The sequence below is a fragment of the Eucyclogobius newberryi genome, unplaced genomic scaffold, assembly GCF_026437365.1.
Source record: "Eucyclogobius newberryi isolate DKJ021-1_F unplaced genomic scaffold, fEucNew1.0.hap1 SCAF_12, whole genome shotgun sequence".
NCBI classification, from domain to species: domain Eukaryota; kingdom Metazoa; phylum Chordata; class Actinopteri; order Gobiiformes; family Gobiidae; genus Eucyclogobius; species Eucyclogobius newberryi.
The window spans coordinates 19,238,043-19,264,214 of record NW_027315746.1 but is presented as its reverse complement, the minus strand read 5'-3'; the positions used below and the strand labels follow the sequence as shown (position 1 = coordinate 19,264,214).

Below are 26,172 nucleotides of genomic sequence, written 5' to 3'. Positions count from 1 at the left end.
TAATAATAATTTTTTATGTAAATACAGGGTCCATGACTCAATGTATTTTATATTACCCAAATATGCTTTTATACTTTGAACTAAAGTTAAAAGAATAAGAGTATTTACCCACAACTACAACCCCCCAATTTAAGTCCGGGTCGATAAAACAGTTTTTTTCCTATGCAAGTTGTGTAATTACAATTAGAAAGTGCAAGTGCGTTTTTCACTTGCTTGTCCAAGGACTACTCATGAACCACATGAGTGAAGATTTATGGTTTGAGATGTTTCAAGGCCCCTTTCGAGCCCTGAACCCCTTGAATCACTCACATTCTAGTTCTGTCAGCATCTCTGCACACTTTCTCATGTTGTGTATTTTTCTCTTCTAGGTAACAAGCGTTTCCACTACTTACCCGTCCAAATGCCTTCAGAACAATTAACGAACTGACACAATTCTTTGGAAAGAAGATATTGGCTGGAGATATTAGCTGAAGACGATCAACAAAACTACTGCCATTTTAATGGGATTTGATTTATCATTGACATTGACGACGAGTTACACCTAGTCTAGACTTGACAGTGGTTTATAAAGAAAAGAAGGTCAATATACAAACATAGCCACATTACATCAAACCTATCTTCAAACATGCAGTGATTTGCTTATCATTATTGGTATACCTCTCACTCCAGATGCAAACAACAAATACGAACAATAGCTTTTTGGCTCAATCTATAACATTGCATTGTTTAAAAGCCACAGTTATTGCAAAGAAAACAAACAAAATAGCTTACGGGTACTTCTAGATTCTGCATGAGTCTGTCATTTCTGGAAAGCTATGAAAGAAATGTAAACTAAAATGTTTATCTTGTAAAACCTTCAGCTTTCCTTGTATGTGTCAACATGGTTGACAAAAACTACCGGGTGGTGGACTATGAGTTCTCCTCTCCAGCTCCGTTCCCCAGGGGCAGCTCCGGAGTGCACCCCACGGAGAGCCACGGGGAGCAGGGGATGGCCTTCTGCCTGGTGGGACTCCTGCTGCTGCTGCTGCTGTTCCTCATGGTGCGATGTGTCCGTATCCTCCTGGACCCCTACAGCAGCATGCCAGACACATCCTGGACTGATCATAAGGAGGGCCTGGACAGAGGACAGTTTGACTATGCACTGGTTTAGACACAAAAGCAATCTCAGGGTGTGTTCATACTTGCACAAACACCACATTCAAATTGGGACTAAAGTAGGACTAAATCTGGGAAACAACTAAAACAAGTCTACATCAGAATTAAACTGGGCTCAAATCGGAACCAAACAAGTGCACGGGTGAACACACTCTCAAAATCTCATTTTTTGAACCAATTAGGCCAAAGGTTGCGATTATAATGGTTTGCATATTCTGTTTCTGACAAATGAAAAAGCTGCCAGTGCTCTTATGAAAAAAATGATTAATTAAATTAAAAAATAATATATTTAGTTTCTTTATTTTTCTTTGAATTCTCTATACTTTTATTTACATATTATAAAGAACTACTTAAATTGGTATGGTAATATTTTATAAAATGTTTTACCACGCTTGTTGCATCTTTTCCAATAGTGGCCTAGTAATAAGAGTTTTTGCCTAAACCAAAACGCACGGTATAAGTTTAGTATCAAAGACAAGTTATGGAGAAACAACTTTTGTAATTTTGAGCACAATTTATAGACTGAAGAGGTCGCAGGTTTTATGAACTGTAATACTGACCTATATACAGTAGAATGAGTAGATGATGACAGTTTAACTTTGTTTATGTTGTGTATTTGAATACTACATTTTATATACACAGCCATACTATGTTAATTGTTGGCCTATTATTAAAAAGCTCCTCAGAGACAAAGCTCTATTAATCAAGGCTTTAGCTGCTATTTCTATATTTTGATTTTCACTCTCTTTTCAACTTTGTGAATTTATAACAGATGAGAGGCTTATGCACTTGTCCCTTTAAGAGGCTTTGAGGGATAATGTTGAAAGAATCTGTGTCATATGAAAGTACCATAATGAAAAGCACTGGTGCCAATTCCACTTCTAATCTTCACTTTTTGACCTCGTGCAATTCACCAGCCAAAACAGTGCCTGTGGAAATATAGCTGGGAAAATATACTTTGTTAAACTTTCTTTTAATTCTGAATTTGTAGCCGTTTGATACATTATTGTTAATACATATTTCCTGGATAAAAAATGCTCAAATAAAAACAACTTTGTAGATAATGTTTCGTTTCAAGTAAATTTGTGAATTATTTTTGCCTTCACCTTCTCTAAAGCGTAACCAAAAACGTCACCTGCAAATAGAAATGTGCTTAAACTCTTGCCGCAGCCAAACAGTCAATATCAGTGAGATTTAGAGCAAACGGAATCGATGAGGAATCAATGCTCGTAAAGAGACACGGCGGCTTGATTCACGAGGATGAACCACCGTGTTCACTTAGGAAGCACATTTCGGTGAGCTTAATAAAGGTTGATAAAGAAATGTGGGAGACCTGCTTGTTGGGTGAAAGACACACACTGTTTTAAGGGTAAGCTTAAAACCTTTTTATTTAGTCAAGCCTTTTAAATGCACGGACTGATTTGACTGTATATTGTTGTATATGTATTGTTCACTGTAATTTTTTCGTGTTTTTATTGTTTTATTCTGTGTTTTGTGAAGCACTTTGTGACTTCTGCCTGTGAAAGGTGCTATATAAATAAAATGTACTTACTTACTTACTTACTTATGTTTTTGTGATACAAATAAACGGAGCATCTCGCAATGATCTGTGTAGAGTTGTAGTATTTATCTTTACATTAATTCCATTACTTCTGCTTTCCTAACTTTAACACGTCTTATGCTCTTTTTCTGGCCTCTTGTGGAGATTGTGTGAACTACAAGTCAGGATGCACCAAGCATAAAGTTATATTGTTAGAAATGTATATTAAACTGTGTACTTTTGCGCTCTGTCCCTCAAACACAAATTCACTTAAAGGAGAGATAATATGTAACATTAACTTTGATGAGCTTTTAATCTTGTTACAATGGTGTTCCCTCATTGTTTGCAGTGTTTGGAGAAATGCTCCAACACGTATTATCAACTTACTCAGATTAGCATTTTGATTGATTAATGAGTAATCCTGTACTGTCCTGCAGTCAAGGCTTAAGTTAAGTTCTTTGAAAATGTATTTCCCCCCCCCCCCTTACACCTTATCTCCACCCACTTCTCTTACTTTACTCTTTTGTGATATTTTTTTAAAGTCAGACCCTGGGTCAAATGTAGGGTTCAAAAATGTGTTGTGGCAAACATGCAAATAAGAGTCTTCAGTTTTCTGCAGTGAATTGTCAATATAAAGAGTTCTGCAGTTTGTCAAGTCACAGAATCTACTTTTATTATGAGGTCTTTTTTGTTTTTGTAATCAATATTGATGTTTACAATGAGCAAAATGTCAAATAATGACACATGTATGTTATAGTCCAATACTAAATACTTCCCAAAAGCACAATATGCCTTCCATAATATTAAGACTTAATTCAGAAAAAAACAAATCAACAAAAACAAACCTGTGACTAAGATATATTACAGCTTATGTGTTTTAACATAGTTGTTAGTTAGTTTATTTATTTGAAACAGGGACAGTGCACAATATACATTAACCTTACAGGAGAGATGCTTTGTACCAGGTTGTAGCTCAAGCTAATTTCCATCTTTAGGGAAGGGAGGCACCTGTTGTGCATGTTTTTAGTGGTAGGGACCGGAGTACCCAGAGGAAACAGAAGGAGAACATGCAAACTCCACAGAAAGGTCCATTGGGAACGATTCCAGGACCCAACCACTGCGCTACCGTGCCATACCGTGATTTGCAATTCCTTAAAAAACAGTAATCATCTGTAGCAGTGTGAACTCCCCTCTGTTTATCAGCCTCTTACAGATGGTTTGAATACAACTGTTGAACTCACTGTCCCAATTCAACAGATACGTTTGTGCTTCAGTGAACACTAATAACTCACCAAGAACAAAGCCTCTCTCAGTGGTGTCTCGGTGCACATTTGCACGCACTGACACAAGGACACACATCCAGCACAAAGATATGCAAATTACTCTCATATGGAAAATAACACATAATATACACATTTGGCCACATTAGGGAGCTATATCAAGTTGTACAAACTCTACTAACACAGACATTACTAAATAAAAGCATGCTTTCCATATTTGTACAATATGTATTTGGTTTCAATAAAGATTAATCATTTACAAAATTGTTATGGAAACATGCAGACTTATGCAAATCGGTGGACTCACATTTGTTTACAACAAAACCCACACATGCAGTATGGTAAGCTTATGCCTACAAGTTCCTCCCATGAAATGAAATATACAGTACAACCATTTACAAAACTTGGGGAAAGGACTATGTCATGTGTTTGCATGACATAAGGCTTGTTTTATAACAGAATCATTATATTTACCATAACAAAGAGAGATTGGCCCACCTATGTAACAAGTGCAGACACACACCACACACTGCAGTCTGTCAAAAGAAAAATAAACAAGCAAAGCATTCCAGAAGTTTGAACCAAAACAGTGGTTCCAGAAGTGGGGGTTGAGACCCCCTGGGGGTCAGGAAGCATGAGCTGGGGATTGTAAGATTATAGCAAGATGTAATGAAAAATATCATTATTATTCTTAACTTGAAAACGGCATCATTTGGGGGAAATTAGTTACAAAAAATACAATAAATTATTGAAACAAAGTCTGATTTGACATGTTTTTAATGCTGAAAGTATTATCAATCATTTTAATTTTGCTGTGTGGGTCTGGGTTGGTTGCATAGTTATTTTGGGGGTCCCTGCCTCAAAGGTTTGAGGGTCCCTAGCCTAAAAAGATAAACTGGGTTTAAAGGTGCATGATGCTACTCTTTGAGGGGGTCCGCCACCTGCTTGTCTTCATGAAGATGGCATAGCAAAACAGCATTGAACTTATCTATCTCCATGGAGACAAGCAGTTGACACCATGTTACCACCAGGTCAAGTTATAGATCAGATTTGTGGAGAGAAAAAAACAACTAAAAAAAATGTAAAGCATGTTTTTTGTAAGCAATTCCAAAGTAAAACACCAATAATCAAATGCATTTATAGACATGTTAAATGCCATAACATTCCAAGAACATTGATGGGACTAGCAGGTCACCAGAAAAGTTACACTGTGCACCTTTACTGAAGGTAAGTTTATTACATGATGTAATAAATGTCTAACTAAACAATATTAGAAATAATCTGATACACTTACACTCGGCTATGTGTCAGTATGTTTAGATTCAATGTTATACACTACATCTTTGTTATAGCTGCTGGTTTAATGGAGCAGAAGCCGCCCATTAGCGCAGGAGACGCCCCTTGTGTTTCATTAGCCGCACAGCTTTGGGAATGCACCGAATGCACCCGCACCAGCCTGGAACTGTGTCAAAAGAAAAGACTTGTAACATCATCCTCTGGACACAGTATCGGAGATTGCATACGCTCATACATTCCTAAACAAGATTAGAATAGGAAAATCAGAACATTAATTCAAACAGACACATACATTTGTTCATTATGCGACATATTTCTGCACTGGTTTTATTTTGAAAGTGCGTTACCTCTCCGTGATGGTTGAAGGTGACTTTACGTCCACGGCGCGCTCACTTTTCCCCGTGTCGACGCTGATTCAGCAGCACTAAAGCGCATCTCATCTCCCATTACCACAGTCCCATCAAGAAAAGACCTTTTTGGATACATTTACAGCATCGTGGAGAATTCTGAATAAAAGGTGAGAGTCTAAAGCCAACCATAATCTATAACATCATATTGATACAAGTAGCAAAATAGAAAAAAACAACAACTACCAATTGTTTAAGTGTGCAGTGAGGCTTGTTTATGACATATATACAGCCTTGAGACAAATATGTTACCTGTCTGTGTGTTGTGTTTGTGGCTGCAGGAATAGCACAGTCTAATGATGATAAGCAGGGGATAAATAGGAACTGTAAACCCACAATTATAATCTTTTATGCTGTCAATACAATGCCTCTGATTGCAAGCAAACAACCAGTAATGAGTTAGAGCTGTGCTGTGTTTTTCACCACAATAATACAACCAACTCTGTAGTTAAGCTCCTTTCAAAGGGGAAAAAAAGAAAAAAGCCAGCTAGACGTTTGAGCTCCTACATTGACCTTCACAATCTTACTAAACCCTAAACCTTTCTCTTCTGCTCCAGGCTGACCATCGTTCACAGTCACAGCACAATGGAGCTGGTGCCAGATATGTGGAGGCAGGAGTTGTGGCTTCCTCCGGGTGTGACCTGGGACGACATGGAGCGGTTGGGACCCTCATGGCGCCCCAGACCCCAGGACCTGCTCCTCACTCTGCCCCTGGCTTTGGGCTTCGTTGCTCTGCGTTACCTGTTTGAGAGGTGAGAAATACTGCCGTTTAACTTGTGTCAATAGTTTCTTATTGGAGCATGTGACAATTAAATTATGCAACAACATGTTGATGGAATAACATGTATTTACTAGGACATGGCTCATGATCAGAAAACTGTTTTCAGTTTATAGTAGCACAGCACTTTAGTACATTTAAAACACAAAACATATGTCTTTCTTTTAAGTACATTTAACTTATTTGTTTCTCTGTAGAACAAGATGTTTACTCAAATAATATTTTATCTAATTATACAAAATATAAGATAAGATAACCTTTTTGTGTTCTACAATGGGGCAATTCCAATGTTGCAACACAGATTAGGCACAGAAGTATAATAATAAAGAAAACTGATACTCTAAAAATAACACTCTTATTTACGGCTGTTTAAGCAGAAAATATTGCACCAGGATTATTTACATTATGTCACAGTATTACATAGTATAAGTAGTATTAATATGTTTTTGAATCAGAATTCCTTCTCGTTTAACAATTCAACAATTTTCACATTTGTTGGTTATAACAATATAACATTTTAGAGATACGATTATTGTGAGAAAAAAAGACAATGTAACAATTATTCATGATCACTGAGAATGTCATCAAACCATTCTGAAATCTCTCATTTATTTAATGCTATTCCTTAAGATTGTGACCAGCTTTCTGAAATTGAACATAAAGTTAAGTTAAAATGGGACAAAAAGTTTACATTTAGGTCTATTTTTTTGGCAGATAGAGTTGGACTATAGAGTTGGACTATGGAATAACCGAACAATCATGACATCTTCCCTCTCTGGAGTCAAAATTGTGCTTTCTTAGATATAGTGTTCAACGTGTATGAAATCTGAGCATCTTGAGTGTTGCTTCTTCTCATTCCTCACATAGAGTAACAACAGAACAGCACCACTGAGCCGTTATCTTGCTCTTTGTTCCCCTCTCCACAGGTTCTGCGCCCCGCCCATGGGAAGATGTTTGGGGGTGAGGGACAGGTTACAAGTGTCTGCAGCCCCCTCCCCAAAGCTGGAGTCCTATTACAAACAGCAGAGCAGAAACCCCACACAGGTAAGTAGATCATAAACCAGAGTAAAGTGCATGAGATCTGAGCTGTCTGCTGCAACATCCTCAAAGAGACAATGCACTGTAAGAGGTGGTTCCTTTTCACTGGTAAAACTACTAAGGAACGTGCAAAGACAACTAACAACTAACTAACAACTAGTCTCAATGGCTTAGTTTCAGAACATAGTAATGGATATTTAGAGCGTGATCCATGTTACTGTTAACTATTGGACAACACGCAATAACTATGAGTACTGATAACAATAGTGGTACTAATTATAATCACTAGTGAAAAGATACAAAAAATGTGTACTCAATAAAAGTGCAGAACTGCTGTGATATAAGTAAAAGTTTAAAGTATGCTAGAAAAATACTACTCACCGCTACTCGAAAAGCACTAGTTACTTTTTTAATCAGTCTTTTATGCAAAACTTGATCAAGTGAACAGTTTAAAGTTGACTTAAGTCGTTTTAAAGCACAATCTAAGTATTGTCTGAACTTTGGCCAATCAGAACTGGCGATGCAGTGTTATGATGCGTGTTTGTAGGTTTAGAAAGAGCAGAGACAGAGGTGAGATTTGCACACTTCGGACTTGTGCTGTACTTAATTAAAAGGCTAGAATCTTAATCAATTGCAAGTTTGAAAAAAAATCTGATTTACATTCATGAATATTCCATAAACCCAATGATAATCCATATTTGAATAAATAGTAACATGATTATGTTGCGTAGCAGCTCTTATAAATCAAATGGTTAGACTCCTGTCCCATCCCTTCCCCTCTCTTTCAGAAAGAAATCGTGCTTTTGATGTCACAGTGTGGAAAAACACAGAAGCAAATTGAGACATGGTTCAGGCTCCGCAGGAACCAGGACCGGCCGCGTCAGACCAAGAAGTTTGGTGAAGCCGCGTAGGTCTAGATGTCTTCCAACTTTACGCAAACATGCAAAGTGGTGCACAATAATGGCTTCTGTATTGTCCTATAGATGGAGATTCTTTTTCTACAGCGCAGCCTTCATTGCTGGATTAAGTTGTTTGATTGGTGTAAGTCATTACTAATAATAAAGCATTAAAAACATGACATCATCTGCATGGATTTCCTGCAGGGCTCGATATGTTGACATTTGTTTTTTCAGTTTATGTGGCAAGGGCTTAAATGATGTGGATACAGATTCCATCGTGTTTATCATGATCTCTTGTGTTTACAGCGCCCATGGTTTTGGGACATGAGAGAGTGTTGGAGACAATATCCTGTTCAGGTAAAATCAAATGTTTAAACTTTGGTAACACTGTAAAATGAAATAAAGCCTGAAGTGGTCATGTTTCATTCGCTTCCTTATTGTTTTAATACATTCTTTATTATCACCCTGATCTCGCCTTGTGTTTTACTCCTCAGCCCATGGAAAGTACTCACTATTGGTACTATATGCTCGAGCTGGGTTTTTATGAATCACTGCTCCTCAGGATCTCTGTGGATGTTAAAAGGAAGGTAAATATTCCAACAAGTGTACATTTTGACAAATAAAAAGGTATAATCTGAGGCTTTTTTTGCAGTGTGATTACTTCTTATGCCTTTTTTAAACTAAACTAAAGTATATTCTAATATTCTATTGAGTAGATTTAAGCAGGGGTGGAAAGTGAATTATTACAATTACTCATGTTCCTGTAATTGAGTGCTATTTTGGGTACTTTTACCTTCTGAGCATTTTTTTAAACATGTACTTGTAATTGAAAATGGTTCAAGCAATGTAATTGTAATACATAGGTCACTTAGTCCCAGTGCGTCTCTGCTCCTTTCAACACCCACAAACATCACATGATTCACATCACAAATAGCACTGAATCGCTTGCTCTGATTGGCCAGAGCTCAAGGAATGTGTGGATTGTGTTTTGAGCCAAACTCTATTCAGCTTTAAACTGTGAACATAATCATCTTGTATACAAAAGACTGATCTAACTAGTACTTTGAGTAGTATTTTTCATGCATACATTTTATTAAGTAATTCTTTTGCAGCTGTATTCATACTATTACTTGAGTACACATTTTAAGTACTCTTTCCACCAATTGCATTTTTATAATTATTTATATTCAGTTTTGATTGCATGTATTTCTTATTTTCCAACTGTTCTTGTACTTTACGCTGCAACCGTGTAATTTGCCTCTTGTGGGACAAATACAAATCTCTTGGGACATCTTGACATTTCTGTTAAAACACTGTTATGTGATTCTGTCGTGTTGTCATGTGTGTCGCTTGTTGTAGGATTTCCGGGAGCAAGTGATCCACCATTTGGCCACAATCTTCCTTCTCAGTTTCTCCTACTGCGCCAACTACATTCGCATTGGGACATTGGTGATGCTCCTTCACGACTCATCGGACATCTTGCTGGAGGTGCCACATGTTGTTTTTGAGTCATGCAGAGGGAGGGTTCTTAAGCCTGCTGTGGCTCTGGTCTAAACACAATGGGTCATGCTTGGCTGGAGGCTCAGAAAACTATTAATTCTCTGCCTGCCGCCAACGACTACACATGTCCCATGACTGGATTCTGGAAGTTAATGAACAGTCGACAAAGAGGTTTTTCAGTGAGGTTTTGAAGCTAGTGCATATGACAGGTTTACTTAGTTTGGTGGGAAAATACGTGTGGCGAATTTATGTAGTCAAGTGTCAGTTTGTGAAAGAAAACTGGGAGTCCCTCTATTCATGTCATCACTACACAAAATCACATTCATGTTGGGACAATTCATGCACAAGGAAGATATTTGTCTGGCAGTTGACAAAATAAATGTACCGTCACAATGTTAAAACTTGGGAAAACGTAGCAAGCGTTTAAGGAAAAGCTTGTGTGTAAGTCTAAACTCGTATATGCACTTTAACTTTTCCATGAGCATACATTATCTTACTTGTGCTCTTTGAATTATGAGTAAAACTTATAATGTGAGTTTTAACGATCGTGATACTATTTCGACAATCACGGCGTCTACTTCTTACCTGGGGATTTGAATAGTTTAGTTGTCAATCAAATCACCTCGGGGCAACTTGCGCCTTACATTTTACCAATCATATCCCTGTTTCTGTGCTATAACGGTCCAAAATATCGGTGTCACCTAACCGTATTTTTAGCCCACTAATATAAAGCTAGGAATATTGTCATTTTAACTCAAATTAATAGCAAATTGGACAACACGTTAGATTTGCAATCACTGGGACTTTGACTAGGGGCAGTACCTAAATAATATGCAGCTATTTTGAGTATTACTCTTGGTACTTCTCTACAACTTCGCCTCTCACAGTTTTGTTTGATCCCACTTTTTCCAGTCTGCGAAAATGTTCAACTATGGCACAGGCTGGAGAAAAACATGTGACTCTCTTTTCATTGTGTTTGCCGCCGTTTTTCTGATCACGCGCCTCGTCATCTTCCCAAGCAAGTACGATCCATAATAGTAAAACATATTTTCCATTAGCTCATCATGTTTTCTCAAAGTGTTTTATGTTTTGTCATGCCAGGATCATCCACACCACTCTAGTTCTGTCCATGGAGGTGTTCAAGCCCTTTTTTGGTTACTACTTTTTCAATGTTCTGCTGATGGTGCTGCAGGCGCTTCATTTATTCTGGGCTGGTTTGATCCTGAGAATGATCTATAAATTTTTCAAAGGCAAGGTGAGGAAATGCACTTTCTTTACTTGCATTTTTTACATTGAAAAACTATGCATTCTTGACCCAGGACTGGTGTCGTCACAAATCACATTACGAAAATAATAAAGCAGATTTCGAATTTTCGATAAAAGCTTGATATTTGATGCTCAATACCAATTTTGATACTACCTGTCTCATGCAAATATAATGTAATCTCCCACACTGAATGAGAATAGTTTCTTTCATTTCACTCAGTGGTCATATTCATGTTTTGTCTGTCCATGTTTGATTTCAGATGGAAAAGGATGAGCGCAGTGATGATGAAAGTGAACCTGAAGAGGACGATAAGGAGGAGGAACATTTTGAACAGGGCGACACCTGCTGTTGGGACAGAAACAAAGACAGCCTCAACTCCAAACTCTCTGTTCTGACCAACAGTTGTGTCCTGAACAATTTGACCAACCACAGAGCCTCAGCCGCCGACCGAATGAGGAAAGCCCAGTGACGATTCAAATGTGACCAGCTCTGAAAAGCCATACAAACTTTTTTAATACTTTCAGATTAAAGCCAGGCTGAGGATCACATTTACTGTCTGTATTTCATGTCACTAGTGCATTTAAGTTATAAAAGCTATTTTCTGTTTGTTATACAGTATCTGTCACGAAAATGCCTAAGAAATGTACCAGACAGCACAGAATGGACTGCGTTCTTGTGTGGACACATGTGCGTCATGACCAATGCATGTGCCACTCAAGGCAAACTTTACTTCACTTTAGCCTTTTGTACCTTTGTTACCTTAAGAATGGTCACATACGGCTGTAGGAAAAGATCATCACTGTTCGGCTCAAGCCTGTCAATCTGTTATTGTGTTCTATTTGCAAAAACAGTGTTTTTTTATATTTATATTCTATTAGTCTTTATGTAATATTAGAGAAACTAAAGAGGAGTCAGTCTGATTGGTTAGGGCTTTTGATGTTACCATGTTTAATCATTTCATGTTTAATTTAATCTCTCTACAATATATATATATATATATATATATACAGTGTGGCTTTGCAAATAGTACATCTAATTAAATGTAATCTATTTTTAATGGCACTTAACTGTTTTTGCAAATGAACATGACACTAACACAATACTCAATTGAGTCAAATAACTCAAGTTAAATGAGAGAGTATAAATCGCCTCACATACAATAAGAACCTATGTGTATTTCTCTGTATAATATTGTAGAGTAATGGATCCTGGATTTCTGTAGGGCAATTCAAAACCTGAATCGTATTTGCAAGAGTTAAGTCAAGGGGAAGGTTGAGTCATATCTAACATGCTCGCGCTCTGCTGAGAGGGTGATCGGCTGCAGACTTCCATCTCTTTCCAACTGTTTCTTTCCCTCTGTCAATTTAACCATAATTGAATCACTCACTGCACTGTTCACTTTCTGCAAACTTAAATTTAACTGCAAAATGTGTGTACATACTATATTTCTATCTCATAGTAAAAGCAAATTGTTTTTCTTTAATGCCTGCCTTATCTGATTTGATATATCTTGCTTTTATTCTTCTTCATTGTTTTATGTTACACCGAATCGCACAAGCAAGTTCCTAGTCTGTGAATTCTGTTCATTGACAATGCCAATAAACCTTTTCTGATTCTGATTTAATTTTACAACAAACAAAAACAAATCTGAATCTGAAAATGGGCTTGTGTCTTAAAATTATTATTTCTGTTCATCACACATTCTGCTTTATATGTGATAGAAAGGTAAAAAAAAAAAGGACATGTAATACAAACTCTGTCCACCAGTCCGCGCTGTCGCACAGGTTTTACAGGCGGCAGTGCCTTAGGCTGACCACGGCTACGCAGAGACAATCTACACGATTATGAGAATCTGTTATGTCATTTATGCTGAACAGTAATGAGTTATAAGTATAAGTCATTACTTACAGGCATAAAGGTATTTTTACCAGATCAAACAAACCATCTGCCGTTTGCCTATTATTTCAAGATTGAAGATGAATTTAATGGACCCTTCTCAATTGCCTTGTAATTATTTATTAATATAGTTTTAGATAGTTGATAAATGCAGTTATTCAGAGATGCATATGTCTTGTCAAGGTTATTGAATGAGTTTCACATAAACTAGCTTTTTTTGCTTTCATTTGTCAGTATAAACCCAACAAATCTGGTTCTTCATGAATCACACATTGTGAAAAACTATTATTATTGGACACCACTGTTTTTTTAAGATTTTCAACATGCAGTTCTCCATGTGGCAGGCACATGGGCCTGATCATGAGACATCCAAATCCAGAAATAAAACCCTGAGGAAAACATTCACTATTCTGCCTTCAGTGAAGGTTTGTCTCGTCTTAGGTTTTGAAGTTAGAGTTTACAAAGTTGAGGGTATTTTTTATTGTCTTTGTAGGGAAGACGTCCTCGATATACTTTTAAATATGTTTAATATTAAGAGTCCTTTACTTGTTTGCTCCCTGTGGGTTTAATTTCCTGTCTGTCTACAATGCTTCCAAAAAAAAACACACAGACCACTGAAAGAAATAGTTATTAATACTTTCCTAGGTACATGTATTTTTTAATTTATAAATTTATATGTTTACTAATTTATATGCAGTTTTATGTTATATATATATCGAACCCATCTGAAAAAATTTTACACTAGTGCCACGTGGTAGAGTGGATTGCACATATGCCTGCCATGTGGAGCAGGCTCTCACGAATTTGCTGCATGTCATTTCGCAGTCTCATTCCCATTTCATGCTGCACTGTCCTGTTGAATAAAGCCTACGGGCCAAAAACACATAACAACAAATACACACAGAAAACTCGATGTCTCATGGGACCCAGAAGCTAAGCGTGATGATTTAAAAGTAAAGATGTGTTTTGTTACTTATATGAAAAAAATGTATGATCACCATCGATCTATCATTTGTACAGCAGGTTTTAGTATAAATGGCTTCATCTGTGGCTGTTATAGACTATTTTAGTTAGCTAGAATGGTTATTAATTATGGGTCACATAAAAACTGTAACTGTCTAATGTAATCATACACTTGTCTTTGTCTTAAACTGTGTAGAGGTTAGACTACACGTTTCACTAAAATGTAGTTAACATGATTATATTCAACATTTTACAACAAAACCATACCTATGTTTATCCAGTTTGACCATTTTTGTTTATAACTTTATAACTGTACAACTATCAGTTAAAGAAAAAACCTCCCTAGTCAGCTCACCTACACACACATGCACACACATTGAACTCCACATCACTGCTGGCCTTGTGTGAGCGTGGTCATGGAAAGGACACAAAATGTTCTTTTCTGATTTAATAAACATGTTATGTTAATTTAATATGTTTAATTAAACATAGAAACAGGCAGAGGGCAGTGCGCGGACAGCAGACTTCCTCTAAAAGGCCTCTCAAGTTGTAGTTCTTTACAGGAGGGAAAGGAAACTATATATACTATAAAACGGTCCTCAGCCTTTTTTCTCATAAGGACCTGTACGATCAGAATTTTCTTGTTAGGGACAGGCTGAAGAGGGCCTGGCCAGTAACAACAGCATTCAATGTGTTCAAACCCTTCTTCAAAATCTTTTGTAATTGTCTTATTACCAATACTTGATGCATATTTGGCTCTATATTTTCATAGTAAAACACAGGGACATAGCAATAGACAATAAAACAAAAATAAAGGACATTTTAATATATAACTCTTGCCTCTGGACCCCAGTTGCAGATGGCCCGCGGCCCAGTTTTGGGCCTTGCCCTGGTGGTTGGGGACCCGTGCTATAAAAGATATATGTCTATTGTGTAAAGTGTTTTGTCATGTGCTTATTTGCTATAGGATAGTGTTGCTGAAATACCACATGTGCTGCTACAATTTGACTTGCAGAGTTTGCATGTTCTTCCCATCGCTGGATCGGGTTTTCTTCAGTGATGCACCATTATAATTGCAATAATCTAATGTTTTGAGAACTAACTAATCTAAAGCCTATTATACTGTAATTAGCAACCTTTTGGCTTGTCCACAAAATGTTTTTTTTCGGGTTGTCCAAGGACAAACATGCTCCAGCATTACACAATGGAGAAACTGAATAGAAACTGTCCGACTGTAGGCGTGAAGTGAACTGGAACTATCCAGATGTCTACATTGTCCTGTGATCACGCTGATGCTGTTATAGGACAAGTGCCAGACAACTTGAGACAAGTCTTACAAAGGCTTTTGTTTTTTCAAGTTGGTGGTTAAAAGTTTGAATGTAGATTTCAATTAAACATATTTCTAATATTCTAAATGTTTAGTTTCTTTCATTGGTTTGACAACCATGACAGAGTTAATTGTTCCCAGGCAAGCTCAGCACCTAGAAGAGAAGCACCTGCTCAAATAGCCTGTGCTGCTTTATTAGGTTTATCATTCATTAAGAGCTTAATATGAAATCGGTAGCACATGTTGCACAGAGCAGTTTTGCCCTCTTTCCTCTCATTCTGTCGATTTGCTGTGATTACCGGTCATTTCATTCCTGCTGTGTCAAAGCCTTAGGTCTGACCGCCAAACCGGTGGACATTGAATTTAGCCCCCGCTCTTAACCGTACTTAAGGGTTGTACTCATTGGCTTCATGGGTTGCTAAGTATCCACCAGACAGTGAATCATCCTCTGGTTCAGAAATCAAAGCTGTGTGGTGAATAGGCGCTCTAGCATCCTGTTTTAATTTCAATATAGTTTTACAGTTAATAAAATGTCTATAGCCTTAGGTAAATTAGCAGAATACAAAAATACAAAAATAATTATTATTTCTGCATCCCACAGCAGTTTCGCGACTGCATTTTCTTTGAGCTCGTTTTGGATAAAAGTCTGATTTCCGACTGTGACTTAAGTTTCAGCAGTAAGAGCGAAGCTTTCACTAAGAACGAGTCTGAGTCTGTCACCTTTTCATTCTGAAACTTGACTAGTTGTCATACCTTTTTTTGTATCAATTCACACATTACGTCCGGAGCGAGAGCAGACACTTGAGAATAAATTGATGAAATGATCAAAAGTCAACAAAAGCAAAGAGGCCTTCAGTATCTGTTTATGCAGTGATAATAAAGCTTCAGGATAGATTTTGTGGCTTGGTCTAAGCTGATTACACAATACGACATGTGAAATCAAATCAAAGCATGCACATATACATGTGTAGCTTGTGTAGATATACAGTACATGGTTGAATGTACCGTAAAGTCAAACTTTCCTAGGACACATATAAAAATGTAATCCATAACTCTCCGCCTTCAGTTTTCTGAAAGATATCCCAATTTTAGAGTCAAATTCAACATTTCAAAATAGCATTTAAAAGGTTAACATTGTATTTATTTACATATGTATGTATTTATTTTTTTAAAAGGTTATTGTAAGTGGATCCTGAGGTCCTCGGGTCCTTTGACTACATCACTCAAACCCCCACGTTTCTCTGCTGTCATAAAACCCGACCACAAAGTTCCTCCCTCAGCCCTGGGCCTCTATCTGTGTAAACAGGAAGTGCAGGTGATCTAATTAAGTTTTTTTCCATCTTTTTCTGGAGACACATAATCTCCTTCTCCAGCTGATCTCCGGTGGCATTATGATTCCTGTGTGCATGAGTCAACACATCCTAAGAGTCTTTTAAAGGTTTTCGGTTGCAAAAGCAATGAAACCAGTCTGCATCTAGAACTTCTATTAAAGTTACGCATGGATCAACTCCAGTGTACGTGTCTTCTTCTCAAGTTACCGCTCTCTTGTTACTTACCCATGCCTTAGCAAACTAATCTGACTCCAGACACTGAGCAGCCCTGGAACTCTGTCACCTATGGGTGTCAAATGTATGCGGGCTGACCCCTCCCACTTAACATGGCCATTACCCAAATAGCCTTGAAACTCGTGTAGTGCTCTGCCCCTTCACACCTAAGCCTGCCGCGGCCTGTGGAGATGTTTACCCCCGGATCAAGTTGCTCCTGCGCTTTTGAAACCGAAGACTGACCTGGAATCCTATCCTATGACCCTGGCTGGTGTTAAAGATGCCCTGGTGACCAAGTAGCATTCAAATAATTGCAATCTGCAGTTCAAAAAGGGACTAAGAATCAAGCATTATGAGTTTAATTTGTTTTTACATTGCACTATAATTATGTAATTTGTATGTCCACTGTACAAGATGTCGGGTCTACATTATCCAAGCATGAAGAATAAGCAGAACAGCTGTCTTTACTGACCCAAAAGCTCATTTAAAAAGGAACAAAACTTAAAATCTTCTCAGACCGATCACAATAGGTAAAAAAACAATGCTTTTCACACTGCCTTAATTTAGTTTTTGGAGCACATGATGCGTGTCTCTAAAGCTAAACTTTGATAATCCCTGCACATCTCACACGGTGTCACATTACACTTTTCAAACTGGATTTACCACCTCAAAAGGAGCTTGGTAATTGTGGGAATCTTTCCAGCAGCTGACACAAAGTAAACAGATCTACGCACTTGCTACTCGGGGCCAATCATTAGAGTGACATGAACCCTCAATTTATGACATGGCAAACAACTAATTCTGCGACATTTGTCAACAACCTCCTGGCATTGACGTGAGCACTGGTCTGTTTTGAACATCGAAGGTTCAAAGGTCAAAAGAAGGCACCGGCAATGATACAAAGCAGGAACAACAACATCAAACACATGAGAAAAGTGAATTTTGCAGTATTTTGAATAATGCCAATAAAGTGTCCAAACATTTGGAATACTGCCAGCATTTTTTCCAGTCAACAATACTCTACTGTATATGCAAATTATAAAGACTGGTTTAGCAGTAGAAAACTGGATGGTGTTTTGTAATCAGTTTATACTCGGTCATAATCATGACAAAAAAGGGGGCTAGTTTTGTTTGTTTTGTTGCTGCATGGATCAAGAGGAAGACAAGTAAACCAGCTATGTATGACCAGATTACATGCATTTAGTAGCATTAAAATGTGTGGGAAAGCATGTCTTGCAGTCAGAGGGCAAAGGAACAGATGTGGATTTTGGAGCTAATGTGGATTGTAGAATTTCCGGTGTATACAACCTAAATAAGTTATGATGACAAAAAATAATAATCGCAAGAGGGTAAATTCATGTTGAATGATCAAGTATTAAAGGTGCACTATGTAACTTTTCTGCTGGAGGCCTGCGACCAGCTTGTCTCCATGGGGATGTTGCTTGGAATGCTCCCCAGTATGGTATTGAACGGGTCTGGCGTTTCTTAAATTAGAGGTATTTTTTAATGCCTAATCAGATCTTGAAAAACATGTGCTCTTGCTGTGTGGGCCATGACCTGTTTGACCTCAGGGAGATGAATAGTACCATGTACAGTGGAACATTCCAGGCAAAGCATCACCATGGAGACAAGCCGGTGGCTGAACTTCCACCAGAAACGTTACATAGTGCACCCAATATTTATTTACTTCTGGTCTACTTAAGATTTAAATTGTAAATTCCATACATGTGTTGGTCATCCTGGGGTCATGAACCAATACACTCTTTATATCAGTCCCAAACCTGGACAAACGGAGTAAAGACTAGTGTGAAAACCTTCACTAAATTAATACATATAAGCTGACAATTTAATGTTGCAACCTCAAAAGTAATTAGACCACTTGTCTTTATAAACAATATAGGCTATGTGCCTAAACAACTCGTAACATCACTTTTGAGTACATATTTTGTCTCTGTCTTTCGTTTGTGATTAAAGTTAGTATTTTGGGAGTTATATAAAAGGCCGTTTGAATTAATCACAATAGCATGGTAGGATTACATCGCACCAGCTGGACACAATAAATCAGGAGAGCACCGAGCTAAAGCTCAAGTTACCGAGCAGCAGATATTGAAGTGGTTACCAAGAGACGAACCAATGATTCGTTCACATGGTGATGAGGTCATCACCTGGAGACGACCAATGGCAGCGCCTGATTGTGGTGCATGAGGCGTTACAGAGTTCGGCTCTATAGGGCTAATGTTAGACCTAAACATGCACTTTTATTTACAGTGGAAACAGCGTGATCTGTAACCAGAGAAGAATAACATCAGAAGGATATATATTGAAAAACAGGCTAATACATGATCTAACTGGACTTTTATGGCTAAAGATGTGCTTTATTCAAGAGAATAAAAGTTTGGGTAATCAGTTTGGTTGTTTGGTCACTGCAGCAAATATTTGTTACTTTCTCTTCACAGGTTACCAATGGCTCTTTATATTCACTTGAACGCCTTGGAAGCTTGTCTGTTGTACTTGCTTGTTTTTCCTCAATTAGAAAAATAAATATGGCTCTTTTGAAGGTTCATTTCACAGTATGGGTAAACTTTTCATGAAACCTTAACAAAGAAATCGTCACTGGTAATAGAAAATAGATACTTGGAGCTTTTCTCATAAAAAATGTATGTAATCTCTTCACCACAACAAACAGCATCTTTATATTCAGAAAACTATTGTAAAAATATCGGACACTCTTCAGGCCTTTAATAATAATAATAATAACTTTTATTTATATAGCGCTTTTCAGTGACCCAAAGACGCTGAACATAATAAAAAAGGGGGGGTATTTACAGACAGGGGGGACAACACGTACAGAACACATTAATATAGATTATAGATATATTATTATTATTATTATTATTACTGTGAATGGGTTAAACAGTGGTCGTTCTGATTTGCATTTAAGCACTACTACTATTGCTTCTTGCTATTTGAATATTAAGCCAACTCAAACAGGTTTGCATAAAGCAGGATCTTTGATTTTATCATTATTATTATTATTATTATTATTATTATTATTATTATTATTTTTACATAATTTCTATTTTATCTATTCAGGTAAAGATAAAACATTCCACAGCTAAAACATTTTTACACACTTAATACAACTAATTAAACAATATGTATTTTTTTAATTTATTTTTTATTTAATGGGCATTAAATACTTATATTATGTAAGTTTAAGAGGGAGCATCTCCTCTGTAAAAGCATATTATCAAAATGAAATAGGCCGTCAAGACGTGGCTCTAGTGCTTTATGAGAGTTTTTCAGAATTTTACTTTCTGGCCATTTCATGATGCATGTTGTGACATTTTAACAATTTATTGTAGTGGCATTGTTACCAATCTACTTACCTCAACCTGGCTTCAGACACAACTCCCTAATGGCAAGAAAAACTATTAGTCTATACATTTTACAAATCATTTTAGCGCAAGACATTTCTTAATGATTCCACCAAAAACAAACAACAACAAACAATGGTTTCAATGCAACTTTTCTGATGTCCCTTGATTGGTTCATTAAACTTGTTGTCATGTCTAGCATCTGTCTGTATTCCACTGTTTACATTTCAGTGACATTCATGCAGTTTCATTGTCTTATGTAAAGTTTCAACAGTTGTGCGCAGGTCTCTAATGGGCTCATGTGATGTTGTAAATATGGGTCAAAAACAAAAAGCACATGCAGGGGCCTTAAACTTTCAAAACACATAAGAACTGATAAAAAACGGCAGCTTGTATGTTGCTGCTGTGGCTTTATTACTATATCCTAGTTCCAGAGGGGTGTGCTCAAAATGTGAACTAAGTGCTTCGAAGTATTTGCTGGGGTCTAGAAGACCAAGACTACAAAACATTCATAAATACTGTGTTTTAACCTAAAGGAATGGCCTGCCTTCTCTGGTATTTAGCAAAGACTCATAAAGTTCAACAATTTTACAATTTACAGAGAGGTATTTTTGAAGATGAGAACAGTGAAAGGACTAGTGTAAGCACTATAGTGATAACTGCCGGAATTAGTATTAACAGTGGAAGTACATGATCCTAGTAGAAATGAGTATTAATAGTACTAATAAGCATTCATAGTGGCCTAGTTGCTTCTTCTTTGGGGCAATATCAGCAGTTACAGTAACAATAGCAATAATAAAAGTAGCTCCACTAAATTATTGTAAAACTTTGAGTAAAAGATATTTTACTCAATAATTTTCTTTCGTATTGAGTGGCACTTTACCTTAGAACACCCTGTAACTTTCCATGTCTCCTGTGCCCTGTTCGAGTCCCTGCCCCCACTTTCCCTGAGGCGCTCCACTAAAACAACAGGGATTTGCCTCTCTCTCTCTCTTGCTCGCGCTCTCTCTCACATACACACAACCTATTGGTCTGCTGTGTTTTTCCACAGGTAAAACATACTGCTAGTGTTGCAACACGTGTGTTTGTATCGATTTTTACTGCTGTGCAATCCTCTCAGTGCAGATGGTGCAGCTGTAGTGAAGAGACCAGAATGTTCCCTGCACTGTACACTTGGACTTTTCCATTCACACAGACATAACAGAGCGCTCAGACAGCTGAAAATGATCCCAACAAATACAACATGTTGGCAAAATGAGGGCAAAGGATGGTATCAATACAAATCTTTATAGGCGGCCATTCAGTGGGATATTTGCATGGGTTTTGGTCAGAGGCTATTTAAGATAAGATAAGATAAGATAAGATATTCCTTTATTGTCCCACATGGGGAAATTTCATTGGTGCAACGCAGGTAGATACAGTTTGTTAAAGGGGGTAAGTATAAATATTCTGCAGGTTCAAAAGTGAGTATTTGAGAGCATCATAACAAATACTACCGAAGAATGGTGGAATTAGCACTGTCTCTAGAGGTCACTCTGCACGGCTCTATATGGTCTCCTCTCTTGGCCCATTGGCACATGAATGTGTCAATTTTCCCTGTTGAGAAGCATATACAGTAGCTCAAACCTCTGGTTCACTATCATATTATTAAATGCTATAATGAATTATCCCTTTTCGGACAAAAATATGTTTACTGTGAAACATTCTTGCTGTATTCAATCTTGAAGTTACGCCATGTTTCATAAATGGTATAGAATACCCACAGAGAGAGTCACTAGGGGATTTCCTGATGATGGCTGTGTTTGAATGGAGCTTTAATAGTTGTCAACATTGAACTGGCTTCTAATCTACAAAACCCCCAATTTACACGGCATGTCAATCTTTTGCCATTTCAAAGCCAGTTGATTAAAACTATCGGCAAGATTACGATCTGAAATCGTCTGTAGGTTTCGGCTGCGGAGGCTGGTGAGAGGCCTATTGATGCTAGCACTGCAAATGCTACTACTGCAACTGACCCCAACTCTAGCGACACTAACCAAACTAACGTGAGCTAAGAAGATGGAAAAAAGATAGACATATTATTTGATCAAACCACATAAATGGGAGTTACACTGCAAGATGTTGCATGTGGTTAAGGTTGCAGCTGATTTGGAAAAGCTTGGGGTGACATGCATTGAGCAGGCCAAGAACCGAATCTCCACATTGGAAAACCAGGTTGCAGAAGTCAATAAGAAAATAGGCAGATTTTTTCTCACTTTAAAAGCCATTGTTTTGTAAAAGCAGTTCTGACTGCAAAATCAGACTGCATGCTGTCCACATCTAATTGTAAAACATTGGATCAATGCAAACTAAGTAAGAAAGCGCTTTGTTAGTGCTTTGACATAAGGTCCCCATGCATCACTTTTCAATCTGAAAAAGTGATGCATGGGAATTCATCGCTTTACGTTAAATGTAAAATTGTCTCCACTGCAAAAATGAATGCTGTAAAATTAAATGATACAGTGATAGAATCTTTTTCTTGACATTTGCGACAGGGTGGCCTCACAACAAGAAGGTCCTGGGTTGGACTCTTAAGCGGCGTGGGGCCTTTCTGTGCAGAGTTTGCATGTTTTTCCTGTGTCTGTGTAGGTATCATACATTAGTCTCCTCCCCTCTGGGACTAGGACTCAACTGAAAAAAGAGATGCTAAATTTCAGCAAGACATTCCTTGTTAAACAGAGGTCAATAAATAAATACTTACAGGCATAAAATAAAGATAAGATAAGAAAGCATTAAATCATTTCTATTGATGCTCCTGGAACTGTGGCTACTAACCTACTCTGCTGTGCTTTTTTTGATGCTCTCTATCATGCACGGGAACAGCTAAGACCTTTGCAAGTGCACAGGGAGTTTGAAATTAGTTTACTTTGTCACTATGGGTTTAACAGGAATGTAAAAAACATACTTGAGTAATATGCCAGATGTTTGAGAAATATGCACATGCAAATATGAGTTAGATAATCCTTATAAATAAAGACTCTTTCTTCAGTTTACAATCCTATATACTGCATATGTTATCCTTAAAAGGCTTATACTATATTGTTAATAGAGTCTTCAAGGGTCCTGGAGTTCAAATGGACTTTGCATGTGCAGCACACGGTTACTTCACCATAAGCTGCTGAAAAGTGATGTGTTTGTACCACACACTCCCCAAATTCAAGTGCAGGCTCTTGACTCATTGCAGAAAAGCTCATTCCTGCTGGAGTTATTTGTGTTGCTGTGACTGAGGTCATTGTGGAGTCATATTTTACCAACCTGACCTTTGACCCCTGTCATGCAACCATGCGCTGGGGTCATGCTTTGGGACAGGCGCGTTGATATCCGTCTGCGTCTGGGCCAGGTTCAGGGGAGTACACTGGACAGGCGGGTGGAGGGGGTGGTGCAAGCTTGTAAACATGAGACACACTGCGTCTTTACATGGAGCTCAATGAGAGGAGCAGAAAAGCTGTTCCACCCTCTTGTGGAAAGGCTATAAGAAGGTTTATATGCATACATTACTGGTGTGGAGAACCAATGCAAACTTGCAACTAGAAAAAGTGGTGCTTTAAATAATCTGCTGTAACCAAAACCATTATGTACTCAGATGTGCTTTTTAATAGCTCATTTTACTCATTTTAGGTCACAAGCTGGTGTACTCTTTGTTCTAGTCCCATGGTTTAAAGCATGGATAATGTGGTACCAGGAAGGGCAATTTGGTGTAGAACTTTTGCCAAATCAAAATGTAAACTTTATGGCAGTTGTCGAGAAAAGCCCCAAATCTTGTTTACATTAAGCTCGAAACAGCCAAAATGACGACGCTTTCAAACAAGCACTACTGCTCATGAACCGCATTCACTCACTTACACACACACACAAGGGCAGTGCGATATGGCCTGAAAATAAAAAAATGATTCCACAATATTCCAAATCTCATATCATCTCCAAATATATGACCATTGATGTGATACGGCCCAGCCCTAACACACATCAGAATTGAGGTTAAACTGAGAATAAAACAAAACTGGGACTTGATCAGAACTAAATCAGGACTAGAACAGGACCGACACGAAGACTAAACTGAGAGCGAACCAGGACAGAACAAACTGTGAATTACATTTACCAAGAGCCTGTTCAACTGTCGCTTACTGCTGCCAATGTGTGCTTGATTAGAACTGTCACGCAATTTCAAAGTGCGATATAGTGCAACAGAAAACATCACAATAGTAGTAGTATTGAAACTACTTTAGGGAATCCTCCCTCAAAACCGTAGAATATTGTAAAAACATGATCTGTAATAAATTAAAAGCACCATTTTGATTGTAGTTAGCTGGCATTGATAATGAGTCATAAAAGTTACATATTTCATGCTCTATGGCACGAATCTTATTGTAACAAAAAAAAGTTTCCTAAAAGTGCAAAGAAAATGACAAATATAGAGCTCCAAATATTTTGTTCTTTCTAATAAAAAGTTGATATAGTATTCTGACAGGCCTTTATTTATAACTTATATAGTTTTGTACTAAGTCAGTTTTGTCAGAATTCGTTGCTGACGGTGTATCTACTCTCAAAGTCGTATTGTACCAGTCACCACAGCCCAGCCGTGTCGCTCACGTACTGAACATTTAGACCTGCAGAGCATCAACAGAGATAAAAAAACAACAACACAGAGCCATGCTGTCAAGGCAGTTTAAACACTATCACTTTGTTCTGAATGCAATGTTATCAAAGTCTAAAACTTGCTGGAGTCGCTCGCATGATGTGCAGGGGTTGTATGTCAGATAAGACTGCGTGCTTGTCAAAGTTAAAAATATGCACTGCAAGGTTACGGGAGGTAACGGTGATGACACGCTGAATACCTTTGAGAACATAAAACTGCGCGGCTATTCCTGTAAACTACATGGTAACACAAGAGGAGCGGTTGCTGCTTGGCTTTTCTTTAACTTAAGGCTTTTCTGTAAGGAGATTGAACAAGATTTACTCCCATTATGCTAATTCACACTCAGTTTAGGCTTATGTCTGTGTAAATCAATGCAGTGAATTAGAGTGAAGCAGGTTTAGACCACTATGACTGAGGGGGATATGACAAGAATTGGGTGTGAAGGCTAGAATAAACTGCAGATGTGTTGATAAAGACAAACAAAGTCTTTTACTACATACTACAGTTAAGTTAACACCATCACTAAACCAAAGGTAGATAGGAGGGAAGCTAATACAATGTACTCTCACAAAAACTGCTTTCATTTGAACTCTATCGATGACCTCATATTGATTACAGTTTTCTTATAAGAATACATTCAGATTAATAGTTTTAGGTTGCTCTAGTTTTGAAGGAATTAGAAATGCAACGGTTGTTTCCTTGCATGCTGATTTACATTTATTGAGGCTTGGTCTAGGCACAAGAAGAAAGTTTAAATTAAACTCAACGGACAACTTTCTTACCTCCTCATTATCATAAAAAGTTTACTTGGATGTATAATGGACTGTTTCTGCTTTGTTTGCATTGAGGATAATATTACCCCTGTCAGCCATGTGATCCATAAGTTTTTCTGTTTGCACTGTTACACAAACCGAGCACATATAGATTTATATAAGAGCTTTATATAAGGGCTGGGCTTGGGCCAAGGACAAGAATCCTTATGTCCAGGGGCAGATTCATCAGAGGAGGATCATTGCTCCATAGTCACATAGCAACGTATAATCACCTTTCCAGGTGAAAAGCCAGGTATTGTATCACAAAGACCATAGTGACAAACTCCTATGGGAGAAATCAATTACTTAAGCGATTTGAGTTAATAAAAAGTAGTGGGTCTCTGTGGTGGTCTCGCTCCCCTCTTATCATCAACCTTAGGCTTCACTGTACTATACTATATCAGAAACAGTACATAGT

The 26,172-nt window shown here is 37.7% G+C and overlaps 2 protein-coding genes across 2 annotated transcripts; both read left to right on the top strand.

Annotated features, from left to right (window-relative positions):
- Positions 1-797: 797 nt before the first annotated feature.
- Positions 798-1,224, top strand: LOC140355719 (cortexin-1-like). The gene has a single exon (XM_072440377.1). It carries the CDS (start codon positions 881-883, stop codon positions 1,148-1,150), a length of 270 nt encoding a protein of 89 aa, XP_072296478.1. The 5' UTR covers positions 798-880; the 3' UTR covers positions 1,151-1,224.
- A 5,012-nt stretch (positions 1,225-6,236) lies between these two features.
- Positions 6,237-11,930, top strand: LOC140356360 (ceramide synthase 2-like). Its single transcript, XM_072441235.1, has 10 exons — positions 6,237-6,430; positions 7,383-7,500; positions 8,283-8,401; positions 8,478-8,535; positions 8,700-8,750; positions 8,888-8,980; positions 9,753-9,881; positions 10,806-10,915; positions 10,995-11,148; positions 11,420-11,930. Exons 1-10 carry the CDS (start codon positions 6,264-6,266, stop codon positions 11,627-11,629), a joined length of 1,209 nt encoding a protein of 402 aa, XP_072297336.1. The 5' UTR covers positions 6,237-6,263; the 3' UTR covers positions 11,630-11,930.
- The last annotated feature ends 14,242 nt before the right edge of the window (positions 11,931-26,172 follow it).

Bases quoted from the DNA above. Each gene is read 5' to 3' on its own strand.
- LOC140355719 (XM_072440377.1), top strand. From the start codon at position 881: ATGGTTGACAAAAACTACCGGGTGGTGGACTATGAGTTCTCCTCTCCA.
- LOC140356360 (XM_072441235.1), top strand. From the start codon at position 6,264: ATGGAGCTGGTGCCAGATATGTGGAGGCAGGAGTTGTGGCTTCCTCCG. The intron at 6,431-7,382 runs GTGAGAAATACT...CCCTCTCCACAG, and splicing joins CTGCGTTACCTGTTTGAGAG to GTTCTGCGCCCCGCCCATGG. The intron at 10,916-10,994 runs GTACGATCCATA...TTGTCATGCCAG, and splicing joins CTCGTCATCTTCCCAAGCAA to GATCATCCACACCACTCTAG.